The 16,222-nt window shown below is 42.8% G+C and overlaps 3 protein-coding genes across 8 annotated transcripts in view; 2 read left to right on the top strand and 1 right to left on the bottom strand.

Moving 5' to 3' along the window:
• Positions 1 to 6,328: 6,328 nt before the first annotated feature.
• naa20 (N-alpha-acetyltransferase 20, NatB catalytic subunit) lies at positions 6,329 to 8,083 on the top strand. 3 transcript variants are annotated; one of them, XM_062045211.1, is made up of 6 exons: positions 6,329 to 6,462; positions 6,921 to 6,945; positions 7,077 to 7,167; positions 7,288 to 7,423; positions 7,662 to 7,807; positions 7,878 to 8,083. In XM_062045211.1, exons 1-6 carry the CDS (start codon positions 6,410 to 6,412, stop codon positions 7,961 to 7,963), a joined length of 537 nt encoding a protein of 178 aa, XP_061901195.1. In that variant the 5' UTR covers positions 6,329 to 6,409; the 3' UTR covers positions 7,964 to 8,083. The 3 variants fall into 3 exon arrangements, with proteins under 3 accessions (XP_061901195.1, XP_061901194.1, XP_061901196.1); XM_062045210.1 differs by having other exon boundaries at positions 7,662 to 8,083; XM_062045212.1 differs by lacking the exon at positions 6,329 to 6,462 and adding an exon at positions 6,506 to 6,624 and having other exon boundaries at positions 7,662 to 8,083.
• On the bottom strand, positions 7,585 to 11,622 carry crnkl1 (crooked neck pre-mRNA splicing factor 1). Its single transcript, XM_062045209.1, has 14 exons — positions 11,426 to 11,622; positions 11,171 to 11,323; positions 11,005 to 11,096; positions 10,695 to 10,853; positions 10,450 to 10,616; positions 10,202 to 10,380; positions 9,960 to 10,130; positions 9,691 to 9,882; positions 9,564 to 9,623; positions 9,418 to 9,498; positions 9,101 to 9,340; positions 8,886 to 8,987; positions 8,570 to 8,818; positions 7,585 to 8,490 (listed from the first exon to the last, which is right to left on the bottom strand). Exons 1-14 carry the CDS (start codon positions 11,471 to 11,473, stop codon positions 8,110 to 8,112), a joined length of 2,274 nt encoding a protein of 757 aa, XP_061901193.1. The 5' UTR covers positions 11,474 to 11,622; the 3' UTR covers positions 7,585 to 8,109.
• Positions 11,623 to 11,878: 256 nt separating this feature from the next.
• The window catches only part of cfap61 (cilia and flagella associated protein 61), a 49,932-nt gene continuing 45,588 nt past the window's right edge, over positions 11,879 to 16,222 (top strand). For all 4 annotated transcript variants that reach the window (XM_062045203.1, XM_062045204.1, XM_062045206.1 and 1 more), the window contains exons 1-2: positions 11,879 to 11,985; positions 12,192 to 12,341. In XM_062045203.1, the coding sequence (XP_061901187.1) occupies positions 12,199 to 12,341 (143 nt within the window). In that variant the 5' untranslated portion in view covers positions 11,879 to 11,985; positions 12,192 to 12,198. The remainder of the gene's footprint in view (positions 11,986 to 12,191; positions 12,342 to 16,222) is intronic.

Genomic DNA, 16,222 nt, shown 5'->3' with positions numbered 1-16,222 from the left:
TGCACAAACCATGACAACATCCTCGGCTCAGATCCCACATCAGGGCAAGAAAAAAACGGTGCAATAGACGTCGAGTGGATCTAGTTAATAGTGTGAGAGTCCAGTCCAAGAAGAAAAATAAGAGAAAGAAGAGAACGAGAAGAAGAAATAGATTGGGAAGAATAAAGTCGTGAAGAAGAAGAAGGGAAAGAAGAAAGAGTGTGGGTGGCACTGGGAGCAGGTGGGTAAAGCGTCTTGCCCAATGACACAACGGCATGCAGTGACTAGAATGGCGGAAGCGGAGACTGAACCTTTAACCCTCAAGTTGCTGCCACCTCCCCTCTACTAACCGAGCCACACCACCCCTTCTCACTTCTTGTGACCTTCTCACATGTTCTACATTAGCATGATGGTGCTGTGGCATGTGTTCTTCTAGTGTCTTTCATCCATTTCACTCCTCTTTGCTGCACCTACAACACGTAGGGTGGACCACTCCTTTTTAAACCTGGATGGAGACCTCCTACAAACCTTTGCTTGCCCCCAACAGACTGGACTCTCACATGATCATGAATGATGTCACTGTGGTTTGTGCAGCCCTTCGAGGCACCTGTGATTAAGGGCTATATACATGATTGATTGATTGATACACAGTAAATCCCAGTCAGTGGTCATGTAGGAACCTACCTCATAGTGAATCCCAGTCAGTGGAAAGCTGCTGTCCACATGCAGCATTAGGCGGGAACCCACCTGAAGGATCGGGAAGAACCTTCAAACTCCTCTAATGGAGGCTTCTACATGACCCCTCAAGATGTTTGACGTTACCTCTGCGCTGCCTGCGTGCTTCTGAATCTGGGTGTAGGACAAGCTGGGAGACGTGTAGTATGTGTCCATCTTAAATGTCTCATGGCTGTCCTACAGCGTCACGTGACAAGTCAGTAGGCAGCAGTGACGTGCGGTGAGGTTCATGGCTGGTGAGGCACTGACTTCATCACAGTCAGATTTACAAACATATGAACCCTAAAGAGTATCTTATTCCCCATTTGATTGGCAGCAGTTAACAGGTTATGTTTAAAAGCTCATACCAGCATTCTTCACTGCTTGGCACTCAGCATCAAGGGTTGGAATTGGGGGTTAAATTAAAAAAAAAAAATTCCCGGGCGCGGCGCCGCCGGTGCCCACTGCTCCCCTCACCTCCCATGGGGTGATCAAGGGGATGGGTCAAATGCAGAGGACAAATTTCACCACACCTAGTGTGTGTGTGACAATCATTGGTACTTTAACTTAACTTTAACTTTACACATACAAACTGTAGCACAGAAAAAAGCACATTAAATAAAAAAAACTTTATTATGGTCTTACCTTTACTTATAAATGAACTCCATGCGCCGCTGTTGTGCTGGATTAATGTACACCCGCCGTAGAATGCACCCCCTGACGGGAGTGTTATATTAACTAAAGCCCACACTTAAACTTTCCACGTGCAAGATTGAATCTATTTAAAAAAGTTATTTAATAAGAAGCCAAAAAGTGCAAAAACAATAATGTTCGTGTTGGAGGAGTTGTGAATGAATGAAATATGAAATCCGTGCTGCAGTCTGCAGGTGTACCTAATTTTGTGGCCCTGCAGTCATTCACAACTCCTCCAACACGAACATTATTGTTTTTGCACTTTTTGGCTTCTTATTAAATAACTTTTTTTAAATAGATTCAATCTTGCACAGGGAAAGTTTAAGTGTGGGCTTTAGTTGATATAACACTCCCGTCAGGGGGTACATTCTATGGCGGGAGTGCATTAACCGGCACAAGGAGGCGGGATTACTGCGAGCCTCAGACAGTGCGTCTTCGCAGCAGTTTTATGATGGCTCAGCACAAGAAATATGTTACACACATACAGTTGTTAACAAAATACACTGTACATTATGTACCTCAGCTAACTAAACAATGGAAATGTATAATATAATTCATATAGCAATACGGTCTCACTGCACAGCAGGCCAGCAGTTAGCCGAGTCCGCAATCCATGTTGAGGCACAACGCAGTGACGTGCCTCAACTGGCTGCTGATCACCGCAAGTCTCTTCTCAGTATTTGAACGGCAAATGTGAAAATTCAGCGATTTTGAATAAAAATAATCTAAAACTGGTGAAGTTAAATGGAAAATAACTTTATAGTATAATCACTGGATACATATAACAATTTAATTAATTTTTTTTCTTTTTACATTTTTTTTCTTTCCATGATGGCACGTGAGGCCCCGCCTCACCTGCCTCCAGTGACTGCACGTCACTGGTAGGCAGTGATATAGTGGAATCAGCGGGGGGCGCCATGCACATACATCGGTAGTCAGACTGTGGTTGTCGTACATGAGCAGGAAGTTGAGGATCACCACGCCGTCTGCATGGATGGCAAATTCCATGTCGTGAGACGGCGTCTGCTCCAGATGGTGTCATCTGGGTAACAACTGGTCCATGTTCCAGGTCCGATGTTGTATCACAGCCCTCCATTGTTGTATACACAGATTTGCAGCTATGGCGTAAGCAAGTAGGAGACAGCGTGTCCTACATGTGTTGAACAGCATGAGGACATGAAAGTCCTTCTTTGGGTCTAAACATCATGGAAGGCTTCAGGACTTCAGGATATCACAGTTGGTACCTGTCCATGGACACACACACCTTGGCTCGCCTCATGACTAACACCTGACCAGACACGATAAGATGAAAGAGAAGTCTATTAGAAGGTGTTTAGTGTGACAGAAAAACACCCATCACGTCATCAGTCCCATGGACTATGATCTTCAGGGATTCTTCTCTTGATTTTTCCTGAAGATCCTCTCAGAAGATCTGCTCCTCCTCTTACACAAGTTAGGCAGCGTGACCTTGAAGTCCCCCCTCCTCCACAGACACAAACTTACCCCAAACCCCGCCATCAACACAACAATATACTATATTGTTTGTATTTTTTTTAATTATATCATCTTGAATACAAAAAGGTAACACAAATTATATTCGAAATTATATAACTGAACATACAGCAGCATATAGCAGCAAAACATTCTACAGTCAGACTTAGACTTCCTTTTATTTATTGTTTTTCTTCCCTGGGCACCTGACAGTTTTGGCCGTTTTGACATCTTGTGTTGACTTTTTTATGTGGTGACGGGGGTGGGGGGGGGGGGCGTTTGGCCCTGCTTACAACAGATAAAAGATCAATCAGTCATGTGACAAACAATTAAAAAACAAATATATATACATAATAAATTAAATTAACTAATTACTTGAGTAAGAGTAAGTAATTATTCTGTGAAAAAAAATACTCAAGTATTAAGTAACTTTTGAGTAATTTCTGATGTATTTAGTAGTTATTTTTTAATGGTTCTTGAACTACAATTGTAGTTGGTGTGAGCATGTGTGTGTGTGTGTGTGTGTGTCTGTGTGTGTATGCATAGGTGCCAATCTACATTTCTGCCAGTGGGTGCTCGGACGGGTGGTAAATCTGACGCAACTTTTCTGAGCATGCGCGGTTTTTGCTTGGTGGTGAGAAAGAATTTGCCGTCAATCCCACGTGGGTGCTCGGCATTGTCCGTGGGTACTCGGGCCCTGAAGCACCCACGGGATCGCCGCCAATGTGTGTGTGCGTGTGTAAAACATAAAAATCGAACACCAACAAATCATCTTGGATGTTCTCCGTATGTATGGAAGTTCTCATCTATCCAGGTCATTGTATTCTCTCAATATTTCTTTTGCCCTGGATTAGCAGTCCATTTTTATCTCTTTATAGCTTGTAGCTTTGATGTAAGCTACCTCGCTACATTGGTCTAAAAGTAGCTAAGCTACAGTAAAAGCTACGCATTAAAAAAGTAGCTATGCTACCGCCAAGCTACTGGAAAATGAAGTTAAGCTACACAGCTTAGCTACATGTAGCTTGTTACTGCCCATCACTGCATACGATACAATACTACACGACACTATACCAAACAAAACGATACCATAGTATTCCACTGTTGTGCCTAAATTGTCATAATTTTTACATTGCTATTTTAAGACTTTTACCAAAGTCATTTTCTTGAATGGAGGGGGACAAGCGGTAGCAAATAGATGGATGGATCATATCTTTACTTTTGCACAAATATAACTTTATACTAAATGATACTATACTATACTATGTGTGTGTGTGTGTGTGTGTGCGTGTCAGGCACCTGCGTGCTTTGATCATAAACATCTTCAAATCCATGAAAATGATGCAGTACTGTGTCCTCATGATGGATCACGTCAGGAACATGAACATCCATCAGGAACTCTGACGTCACATCCTGAAGGTAGCAGGAGGAGAGCGCACGTACGGTGATGAATCATGTGCACACAAAGACAATCAGACAGAACCCTCTGGAAAGCACCCCTTGGACCGCCTGTGGAGAGCGCCATGCAGGTTCCCGCAGGGGGTCCTGGACAAGAGCAAAATCAGCAGCTGCTGGTGAGGATGATTATGAACCATCAATTCACAGATCAGCCTCACTTTGACCATGATGTTTACTGAGCTGCTGCAGGCTTTCTCGACGCTCTGAATGGACACGGTCCTCATGTGGACCACCTGACCTGGATGATAGTGGGCTTCGGACTGGCTGACGTTGACCTGCAGGGGGAGAACAGCCCATATATCAGGAACTTGGTGAAACCTTCAATCTGAGAGTTTCAGCCAGTCATCAACATCAAGTGTTTCATTGTGAGGGACAACTAGGAGAGTACCTCCTCCCACTGACACCGACTCTGAGGACATCACAAGACCGTCTTGATCGATGCGAACGGACACGGAGACGGGAGAAGAAATGAGGACGCTGATGGACAAAGATGTTGGACGAGCTTTTTGAAGCGCGGCAGGAAGCATTATGCAGGTAACATGGATGATGCTGATGGGACCAAAACAGGAACATCACCACAAACATACGTTCACATTTATGTTGACAGTCAATTGCTTCTTTAACTGTGTGTGAGGAAATAGCGCCATAAACACCTGGAGATGCTCCATCAGGTCAGCCTCTCCTGAACGATGTGAGAAGGCTTTCTGCCTCAGCATCGCCTGAGTAGATCAAACTGGATCCGTTTACACGTCAACGCCCTGCACATCAACTGATCACTAGGTGGGAACCGTCAGCACAATAAGAGGCCTGCTTTCAGTGATACATTTCTATTAGATAAAGGTCATGTGGCGTTCATGTATCCTGGGAGAAAAAATACAGAGAGAAAGTTACTTTACAAACTTTCAGAAGCAAAACTATCAAGTAAATAAAATCACTACTTTTCAAAGCTGCCCTCTTCTCCGCACCTAACAGAAATAACAAGACAAATAAGCGCACATTTTTATTGATTAACACAGTGTTTTTCAACCACTGTGCCGCGGCACACTATGCCGTGAGATACAGTCTGGTGTGCCGTGGGAGATTATGTAGTTTCACCTATTTGGGTTAAAAATATTTTTTGCAAACCAGTAATTATAATCCGCAAATAATGTACTGTTGTTGAGTGTCGGTGCTGTCTAGAGCTCGGCGGAGTAACTATGTTATACGCTTCCATATCACTAGGTGTAGCTAATTGCTTTGTAGATGTCGGGAACAGACGACGATGGATTGTCGTGATCACAATATGCAGATGACAGCGGGAGGCAGCGTGCAGGTAAAAAGGTATCTAATGCTTAAACCAAAACCAAACATAAGGCGAGTGTCCCTATGAAAAGGCATTGAAGCTTAGGGATGGCTTTGTAGAACAAAACTGAAACTGAACTGGCTACAAAGTAAACAAAAACAGAATGCTGGACAACAGCAAAAACTTACAGCGTGTGGAGCAGAGATGGCGTCCACAAAGTACATCCGTACATGACATGACAATCAACAATGTCCCCACAAAAAAAGATAGCAACAACTTAAATATTCTTGATTGCTAAAACAAAGCAGGTGCGGGGAATAGCGCTCAGAAGAAGACATGAAACTGCAACAGGAAAATACCAACAAAACAGGAAAAGCCACCAAAATAAGAGCGCAAGACAAGAACTAAAACACTACGCACAGGAAAACACCAAAAAACTCAATATAAGTCACGGCGTGATGTGACAGGTCGTGACACTTACTTTGAGACAAGAGCTATAGTGATGCATGGTTGGTTATGGTTTAAATTCATATCCAACAATTGCAACAAATACTTTTTATTGTCTACCGAGTTTCATTTTTTTATGATTTCTGCTGGTGGTTTGCCTCCGGATTTTTTCAAAGAAAAAAATGCGCCTTGGCTCAAAAAAGGTTGAAAAACACTGGATTAACAGACTGATTTCGTTTCCAGATAGACGAGATCGCATGTGTTCTCGCGAGAGCATCTGGTAGGGCTCAGTGGCACAAGTACCTCCATCCGGCAGGGGTCGCTGAGTCAGTATTACATCAAGTCAAGATGACGACTTTAAGACCATTCACCTGCGACGACTTGTTTAAATTTAACAATATGTAAGAGAAACATTCATTATTTTACATATTGATTGTTTTACAATTTAATGTTGTTTGACGGCTTCCTTTTTGTTTGTGACTTAGTGACTCTCTTCTGTAACAAACTCCATTCAATAATCTGATATCTTGTGTCTACCAGACGAAAAGCTTAATAAATGACTAGTAAGCAACTAACGTTTTGTTTCAATGTGACCTTTAAAGCCAAGTCAGCCAACTGTCGTTTAGATTAGCACTTCTTTTGGTTGCACCCGGTTACGGTAAATAAAAGATAGCCGCTCAAGCTAACACTCATTAGCACATTATGCTAACCACAGGCACGTTTACATTTGAATTCAACCCTAAATATACTATAACCAGGCTAGGACGTAACACTCTTGATGTTGTAATTCCTCTTATAAAGTGACCCTAAATAAAACGGTTTTAACGATATAAATATATGCTTGTAATCCCTTCCACAGCAACTTGGACCCTTTGACAGAAACAGTATCCTTCAATATACAGCTAGTCACATTAGTTTAGCGTTATCAGTCAATAGGTTATCACCAGGAGACAAAATACTGGGATCACTAGTGATGGAGACGAAGTGGACACTTTTCTTTGACGTTGGACTTCAGTATGGGATCCCCTTCTACCTGCAGTACCTGGCCCACTGGCCCGAGTACTTCATTGTTGCCGAGGCTCCTGGAGGTGAACTGATGGGATATAGTAAGTTATTGCTCCTGCAATGTGACAATAATTTGGGGTTTATTCTTTCCAGTCTGATAATTGTCTCACTTTGGGGAGAATAGTACTAGTGACATGAATTTTTGCTAAATGTTCTTGCAGTCATGGGGAAGGCAGAGGGATCCGTGGCCCGGGAAGAGTGGCATGGTCATGTCACAGCTCTGTCCGTGGCTCCCGAGTTTCGAAGGCTCGGATTGGCAGCAAAACTCATGGAAATGCTGGAGGAAATCTCAGAAAGGTTAGTGGCACCACATCAGACAGGCTGAGTTTGGTTGTGAATTACTCTTGCCATCTCTCGGACCTGAAATTGTAGGTTAAGTTTTCTTTACTTTGATACAAATGTAAAGTTGTAGAACAAACTTGGTCAATGTTTGCATCCTCTGATGAAAAAAGTGATAATTCCACAAACATTTTACTTTATTTTCATCAAAAATACAAACAGTTTCTTTCAATGAGCTGCTGGTCCTGTCCATCAGGAAAGGTGGCTTCTTCGTAGATCTGTTTGTGCGAGTATCCAACCAGGTGGCGGTCAACATGTACAAGCGTCTGGGTTACAGTGTCTACAGGACCGTCATCGAGTATTACTCGGCCAGCAACGGTGAACCAGACGAGGATGCTTACGGTAAGACGCCTGCTGATTTTGTCTTTGTGATGTTGGACATGAGACAGATATGTGATGCCCATGTGTGCAGACATGAGGAAAGCTTTGTCCAGAGATATGGAGAAGAAGTCCATCATTCCATTGCCACATCCTGTAAGGCCCGAGGACATCGAATAACGATCCTTGTGGCTCTATGACACTCACACTTCTGAACATCAAAGAGCCACAGCGTGAAAGCACAAATTCTTAAAACTGTATTTACTGTAAATTCTAAATAAAGTTTTGTTAAAAAAAGATGTCCTTGTGTAATGATAATTGTTAATCTAATCTTGAGCTTCATTGTTGTCATTGTCGTTGTGTTTGTTGTTGTCCTTGTCGTTGTCCTTCTTGTTGTCCTTGTCTCCATCATCATGCTCGTCCTCGCTGCTGCTGCTGCTACTACTACTGCTGCTGCTGCTACTACTGCTACTACTGCTGCTGCTGTCATCTCTGTCATCATTTGTGTTCTCGGCTTCACTTACTTTGTTCCCCTCAGAGTCCTCTGGGACATCTTCTGAAGCCTCGTTGAGCCTCACAGTCTCTTCTGTGGCCAGCTGCTGCTGTTTCTTCCACATCTTGGCCATGGCCAGCAGCTTGAGGTTGGGCTGGTTGGCGGCGTCTTCGGGGAAGATGTAGTCATAATATTCCTCCCAGCCAGCGTCAGACTGCAACAAAAAAGAAAACGTGTCCAGAAATTCCATACAGGTGGGAAGCAAATAAAAAGCACAGAGAAAAGGAACATACCCCGTCCTCGGCAGTCAGCTTCCTCCTCTTCTTCACCTTCTCAGGCAGCAGCTTGTAAACTCGCTCTATGCTGCTGTCGGAACCAAACTCAGCCTCAAAGTCCTTCCAGGACTCGAGCAGCATGAGCCGCTCCTCCTTCTCCTCGCAGCTCCTCATGCCCTTGTTGGCCTCCTCAAAGATCTGACGGCACTTCTGCAGCCTGTCACTGCTTTCTACTGACAGCTCGAACTTGGCGTAGCTGATCCAGACCTAAAGACCACATGTAGGTCAGTGGCTCAACTGGGTCTGTGTGTTTCCACATGGAGGCGACGCTTACCTTAACATGCTGGGTGCGCTGCAGAAGTCTTTTGTAGAGGTTCCTTGTGTTGTCAAACTCCTCCTGCTCTATCTCAAAGTCGATGTAAGACTTCCACAGCACCTGATAGTTACAGAAACATCTCAGTTAGGGTCCTATGATGATTTCAACTAGTGTTCATGTCTTTTCACTTTCACAAGTCAGAACCAGTTGAATTGAGGAGCGATCTGCGGTACCTCGGGCATGTCAAGTCGCAGTTGTCCAATAGCCAGCTCAAAAATAGCACGGGCGCGGCCTACGTCCCCCAGAATGGTCTCCAGCTCTGCAAATTTGATCCAAGTGGTGCAGTTCTCGGGACTGAACTCCAGGTATTTCTCGTAGAGCTTTCTGCAGCGGTCAAACTCTCGCAGCTGCAGCTCCAACTCGATGTAGCCTTTCAGAAGTTTGTTTTTTGGACATTTCCCGATCGCTGTGCCCTGAAAAGAAGTGCTGTGAATATACATGCAGACTTTCACAGTAAAGTGACAAAGACCAAGAACAGGCTGAGTCTCACCATGACCTTCCTCGCACCCTGCAGGTTTTTTTGTCGTATCTCAAACTGACCGTAGAGCAGCCAAATCTTAGCAAAGGTGAACTGAAAGAGACAACGTGATGATGAAACATCGTCACGATGCAAACAACAATGTGACTTTTACTTACTTTTTTGTGAGGGATCAGATCCAAACAAGCCTGGTACACCTGCCTCGTCCTGTCAACGTCCTGACAACAAGTAGTCTTATTAAGAAGATGGTATACTACAAGGTGACGTGAAAAGAACAGCACCCACCAGGACCTCCAACTCTTCATACAAAGCATAGTTGATCCACAAGTAGATGTAACGTCTCCAGTGCCTCTTCTCCTGGATGGGTGGGACATTGGCGATGGCACGCTCATAAACCTCTCGCACCGTGTCGGGATCCGCGTCGCTCTCCACCAGACGGAGATAATCGAACCAGGCATCGTAGTTGTGTGGGTTAGCCTACACAACAACAACAATAGCATTAGCAAAGAGGAACGACGTAGGAAACTTGTAAGGTCAGAAGTCATGGCGTGTACCTTAACTTCCTCCTCGTACTGAAACCTTCTCTTGCTGACAATGACGTCCTCAATTCCCCGCCGGTCTCCAAATTTCTTTTCAAACATGGTGTAGTTCTTAAAGAGCTCCTGGGCCTGCTGCTTAGGGATCCTGTCCAAAGCGTATTTGTAGATCACGCGGACCCGCTCAAACTGAAGGCAGAAAGAACAGTGTGTCCACCATCTTTGTGAGTGAACATGAGAACATGTACGGACAAACTGACCTCCTTTTGAGTTTCCTCAAACCTGGCAAAGGCTACAAAGAGGTTCTCGTCTACATGCTCCTCTCCAAAGAACTCCACCGCCCGCTCCAACACCTTCCTGCTGTGAGCAATGTAGCCATGCTTATCCTCAAAACGAGCGTACTTGATCCAGTTCTTCACCTCAGGGTGAACCATGACGAGTGCAGAGGAGTTAAGGAGCTTTGCACATACACAATAATCATTAGGAGGAAGAAGCAGCAGAAGGATATATCTCTCATAGATGCTGCGAGCTTTGTCCACTTCCTTGTAGCGCAGCTCGAAGTTGATGAAAGAATGCCACGCCTGTTCATCCGGCTCCCACTCCATCCAGCGCTCAAACGTCTGCCTGCAGCCTGCCACGTTGCCCAGCATCTCCTCCATGTAGGTGTACTTGTACCTGCGGCGCACACAGTCAGACATATGCCATGCTGCACGTACAGCGAGGCTTCAAAAAAGCCAGGCGGTGCATTTTTACCAGAACTGGTTGACGCGGGGCAGGATGGTGATAGCTCTGTCCCAGATGTTGCGAGCGTGGTTCACCTGGCGACTCTTCATCTCCATCTCGGCATACTTGAGCCACAGTGTGACGTTGCGGTGGTCCACATCCAGCGCTCGCTCGTAAATGGAGCGAGCCCTGAGGTCCCAAAGAAGATGGAGATGTTACATTATGTGACAATTAAGGGCTGAAGGCTACAATCCATTTTTACCGCTTGTCCCTTTGGGATACTTGCCAGCTAATTCATAACTATTTTAGATGAACTAAAGAGCACGTTAGAACAAAATACCTCTGAATTTCTGTCAAGCTTTCCTCCCATTGTGCGTATTTGATCCAGTTACTGATGATAGTGCGATTCTTCCGGATGTTGTCCTCAAATGCCTACAAAGTCAATGAAAACATTAACTTGCCCCAAAAAGCATAGCTTCAAGATGCAGTGTTTTTACGATGCTCACCTTTCTCTTCCTTAACTTGTAATCATTAAGTTCTTCTTTATCGGTAATCTTTTGTTTTGGTGGCGGCGGGAGAAGTTCGAGTTCTCTCTCTTTAGCTTCTCGAAGAAGCTGTTCGGCTGTGATCTGGACCTCAGCGGGAGCTTTATTCTTCACCTGGAAGCACACATTTGAAAACAATAAGTTGCTTTCTATACAAACCCTCAGCGCTGTTAGGTAGAATTAGCTTAGCCACCATGCTCCCCTTATATTTGTTACCTTCGCCACTTTCGGGATTCGCTGCTTTCCAGCCGCGGTAGAAGCCATTTTGTGGACTATTTCAACCACCACCACACAAGTTTGGAAAAAACTAAGATTTGTTTTGCAAAGTCAATCAGAAGTGAAAACGTCGCCTAGACGTTCCGTACACGAGAGCCACTTTGACATTACCCAGCATGCATTGCGGTGCAGAAGCGTTGTCACGCATCTGCGTTGCCAGACGGGAAATGACAAATGTTAGGATAACATGCACAAGCCCACGATGGGAATATTCCACGGTTGCAGTGTTTAATTGACATACATTACGAACAAGACTAAAGTAAACTTAGTACAGATGAAAGCGTTAAAAGTAATACATTTAAGGATGATAAAAACTACTAAAGAGTAACACCCATATTGCACGCAGAGCACATAAATTGCGCATTAAAAAACTCATTATTGTACGTCTGGCAACGCTTCTCAGCACGTTTTGTGACTACTCGTCACCATAGTAACGATGTTTGTTAGTGGGAAGTTCAACCCCTAAAGACTTGGTTAGGGCTTTTGCTGGATGCGTTTTGGTAAATTATATTTTGTATATCATTCAAATGTACTTATAGTTTTGTGACAACTTTGAATGCACATCACATCATTTAAGAACAAGCCATGTTTACTAGGAGTAACATTCACTCATAACACCTGAACATCAGTTTTGTATTGGCGCTGATATTTTTAAATGAGCTACGCTGGTTGCTAGGAGATGACAGATGTTTATTTCCCGCTGTAGTAACAAGATGAGAAACATAACTTCAAGCAGTGGACAAGTCGAAGGAGTGACGGCCAGGAGAAGTGAATCAGCTGATGCTGAGTGCATCAACCGCCTTATCACCCCCACGACTGAGGAGCTTTTTGGTCCAGTCAGCGTCCTACATCTCCTGTATGAGGAAGCATTGTAGCACCTGTCACTCAATTTACATTTGCTACCGAGCTTTCAGCTAGGTTACAGTAAGCAGTTGTGATGTTGTTTTACTTTGCTTACAGTAAGCATTGATTGTGTAGTCGTACTTGTCGTGATGTTGTTCTACTTGTAAGCATTGAGTGTGTGAGAAATGTTGTTCCACTTTGCTTAGTAAGCATTGAGAGTGTTTGACCAGTTGTGATAATGATAAATGATAAATGGGTTGGACTGTATAGCGCTTTTCTACCTTCAAGGTACTCAAAGCGCTTTGACAGTATTTCCACATTCACCCATTCACACACACATTCACACACTGATGGCGTTGTTCCATTTTGTTTAAATTCAGCATCGAGTGTGTAAGAGCAGTTGTGATGTTGTTCCACTTTGCTAAAAGTAAGCATTGAGTGTGTGAGACTTGTTGGGATGTTGTTCCACTTTGCTAAGAGTAAGCATTGATTGTGTAAGACGTACTTGTCGTGATGTTGTTCTACTTTGCTAATAGTAAGCATTGAGTGTGTGAGAAATGTTGTTCCACTTTGCTAAGAGTAAGCATTGAGTGTGAGAGAAATGTTGTTCTACTTTGCTTAGTAACCATTGAGTTGTGATGTTGTTCCACTTTCTTTCAATTCAGCATTGAGTGTGTAAGACCAGTTGTAAACTTGTTCCACTTTGCTAAGAGTAAACTTTGAGTGTGTGAGGCTTGTTGTTCCACTTTGCTTAGTAAGCATTGAGTGTGTAAGACTTGTCGTGATGTTGTTTCACTTTGCTAAGAGTAAGCATTGAGTGTGTGATAAATGTTTTTCCACTTTGCTAAGAGTAAGAATTGAGTGTGAGAGAAATGTTGTTCCACTTTGCTTAGTAAGCATTTAGTGTGTAAGACCATTTGGGATGTTGTTCCACTTTGCTAAGAGTAAGCATTGATTGTGTAAGACTTGTCGTGATGTTGTTCCACTTTGCTAATAGCAAGCATTGAGTGTGTGAGAAATGTTGTTCCACTTTGCTAAGAGTAAACATTGAGTGTGAGAGAAATGTTGTTCTACTTTGCTTAGTAAGCATTGAGTGTGTAAGACCAGTTGTGATGTTGTTCCACTTTGCTAAGAGTAAACATTAATTGTGTAAGACTTGTCGTGATGTTGTTCCACTTTGCTAAGAGTAAGCATTGAGTCTGTGAGACTTGCTGTTCCACTTTGCGTAGTAAGCATTGAGTGTGTAAGACTTGTTGTGATGTTATTCCACTTTGCTAAGAGTAAGCATTGAGTGTGAGAGAAATGTTGTTCCACTTTGCTTAGTAAGCATTTAGTGTGTAAGACCAGTTGTGATGTTGTTCCACTTTGTTTCAATTCAGCATTGAGTGTGTAAGACCAGTTGTGATCTTGTTCCACTTTGCTAAGAGTAAGCATTGAGTGTGTGAGAAATGTTGTTCCACTTTGCTAAGAGTAAGCATTGAGTGTGAGAGAAATGTTGTTCCACTTTACTTAGTAAGCATTTAGTGTGTAAGACCAGTTGTGATGTTATTCCACTTTGTTTCAATTCAGCATTGAGTGTGTAACACCAGTTGTGTTGTTGTTCCACTTTGCTAAGAGTAAGCATTGAGTGTGTGAGACTTGCTGTTCCACTTTGCTTAGTAAGCATTGAGTGTGTAAGACTTGTCGTGATGTTGTTCCACTTGGCTAAGAGTAAGCATTGAGTGTGAGAGAAATGTTGTTCCACTTTGCTTAGTAAGCATTTAGTGTGTGAGACCAGTTGTGATGTTGTTCCACTTTGTTTCAATTCAGCATTGAGTGTGTAAGACCAGTTGTGTTGTTGTTCCACTTTGCTAAGAGTAAGCATTGAGTTTGTGAGACTTGCTGTTCCACTTTGCTTAGTAAGCATTGAGTGTGTAAGACTTGTCGTGATGTTGTTCCACTTTGCTAAGAGTAAGCATTTAGTGTGTGAGAAATGTTGTTCCACTTTGCTAGAATATACTAGAAATGTGGTTCCACTTTGCTTAGTAAGCATTTAGTGTGTAAGACCAGTTGTGATGTTGTTCCACTTTGTTTCAATTCAGCATTGAGTGTGTAAGACCACTTGTGATGTTGTTCCACTTTGCTAAGAGTAAGCATTGAGTGTGTGAGAAATGTTGTTCCACTTTGCTTAGTAAGCATTTAGTGTGTAAGACCATTTGGGATGTTGTTCCACTTTGCTAAGAGTAAGCATTTATTGTGTAAGACTTGTCGTGATGTTGTTCCACTTTGCTAATAGCAAGCATTGAGTGTGTGAGAAATGTTGTTCCACTTTGCTAAGAGTAAACATTGAGTGTGAGAGAAATGTTGTTCTACTTTGCTTAGTAAGCATTGAGTGTGTAAGACCAGTTGTGATGTTGTTCCACTTTGCTAAGAGTAAACATTAATTGTGCAAGACTTGTCGTGATGTTGTTCCACTTTGCTAAGAGTAAGCATTGAGTCTGTGAGACTTGCTGTTCCACTTTGCGTAGTAAGCATTGAGTGTGTAAGACTTGTTGTGATGTTATTCCACTTTGCTAAGAGTAAGCATTGAGTGTGAGAGAAATGTTGTTCCACTTTGCTTAGTAAGCATTTAGTGTGTAAGACCAGTTGTGATGTTGTTCCACTTTGTTTCAATTCAGCATTGAGTGTGTAAGACCAGTTGTGATCTTGTTCCACTTTGCTAAGAGTAAGCATTGAGTGTGTGAGAAATGTTGTTCCACTTTGCTAAGAGTAAGCATTGAGTGTGAGAGAAATGTTGTTCCACTTTGCTTAGTAAGCATTTAGTGTGTAAGACCAGTTGTGATGTTGTTCCACTTTGTTTCAATTCAGCATTGAGTGTGTAACACCAGTTGTGTTGTTGTTCCACTTTGCTAAGAGTAAGCATTGAGTGTGTGAGACTTGCTGTTCCACTTTGCTTAGTAAGCATTGAGTGTGTAAGACTTGTCGTGATGTTGTTCCACTTGGCTAAGAGTAAGCATTGAGTGTGTGAGAAATGTTGTTCCACTTTGCTAAGAGTAAGCATTGAGTGTGAGAGAAATGTTGTTCCACTTTGCTTAGTAAGCATTTAGTGTGTGAGACCAGTTGTGATGTTGTTCCACTTTGTTTCAATTCAGCATTGAGTGTGTAAGACCAGTTGTGTTGTTGTTGTTCCACTTTGCTAAGAGTAAGCATTGAGTTTGTGAGACTTGCTGTTCCACTTTGCTTAGTAAGCATTGAGTGTGTAAGACTTGTCGTGATGTTGTTCCACTTTGCTAAGAGTAAGCATTTAGTGTGTGAGAAATGTTGTTCCACTTTGCTAGAATATACTAGAAATGTGGTTCCACTTTGCTTAGTAAGCATTTAGTGTGTAAGACCAGTTGTGATGTTGTTCCACTTTGTTTCAATTCAGCATTGAGTGTGTAAGACCAGTTGTGATGTTGTTCCACTTTGCTAAGAGTAAGCATTGAGTGTGTGAGAAATGTTGTTCCACTTTGCTTAGTAAGCATGTAGTGTGTAAGACCATTTGGGATGTTGTTCCACTTTGCTAAGAGTAAGCATTTATTGTGTAAGACTTGTCGTGATGTTGTTCCACTTTGCTAATAGCAAGCATTGAGTGTGTGAGAAATGTTGTTCCACTTTGCTAAGAGTAAACATTGAGTGTGAGAGAAATGTTGTTCTACTTTGCTTAGTAAGCATTGAGTGTGTAAGACCAGTTGTGATGTTGTTCCACTTTGCTAAGAGTAAACATTAATTGTGCAAGACTTGTCGTGATGTTGTTCCACTTTGCTAAGAGTAAGCATTGAGTCTGTGAGACTTGCTGTTCCACTTTGCGTAGTAAGCATTGAGTGTGTAAGACTTGTTGTGATGTTATTCCACTTTGCTAAGAGTAAGCATTGA

This window comes from Entelurus aequoreus, linkage group LG04 (assembly GCF_033978785.1).
Source record: "Entelurus aequoreus isolate RoL-2023_Sb linkage group LG04, RoL_Eaeq_v1.1, whole genome shotgun sequence".
NCBI lineage: Eukaryota > Metazoa > Chordata > Actinopteri > Syngnathiformes > Syngnathidae > Entelurus > Entelurus aequoreus.
The sequence above is the reverse complement of the archived record's forward strand: the minus strand, read 5'-3'. Positions and strand labels throughout refer to the sequence as shown.

Bases quoted from the DNA above. Each gene is read 5' to 3' on its own strand.
- naa20 (XM_062045210.1), top strand. From the start codon at position 6,410: ATGACGACTTTAAGACCATTCACCTGCGACGACTTGTTTAAATTTAAC. The intron at 6,463-6,920 runs GTAAGAGAAACA...TCCCTTCCACAG, and splicing joins TTGTTTAAATTTAACAATAT to CAACTTGGACCCTTTGACAG. The intron at 6,946-7,076 runs GTATCCTTCAAT...GTTGGACTTCAG, and splicing joins TGGACCCTTTGACAGAAACA to TATGGGATCCCCTTCTACCT.
- crnkl1 (XM_062045209.1), bottom strand. From the start codon at position 11,473: ATGGCTTCTACCGCGGCTGGAAAGCAGCGAATCCCGAAAGTGGCGAAG. The intron at 11,324-11,425 runs GTAACAAATATA...GTGTGCTTCCAG, and splicing joins GAATCCCGAAAGTGGCGAAG to GTGAAGAATAAAGCTCCCGC. The intron at 11,097-11,170 runs GTGAGCATCGTA...TTGACTTTGTAG, and splicing joins ACAAGTTAAGGAAGAGAAAG to GCATTTGAGGACAACATCCG.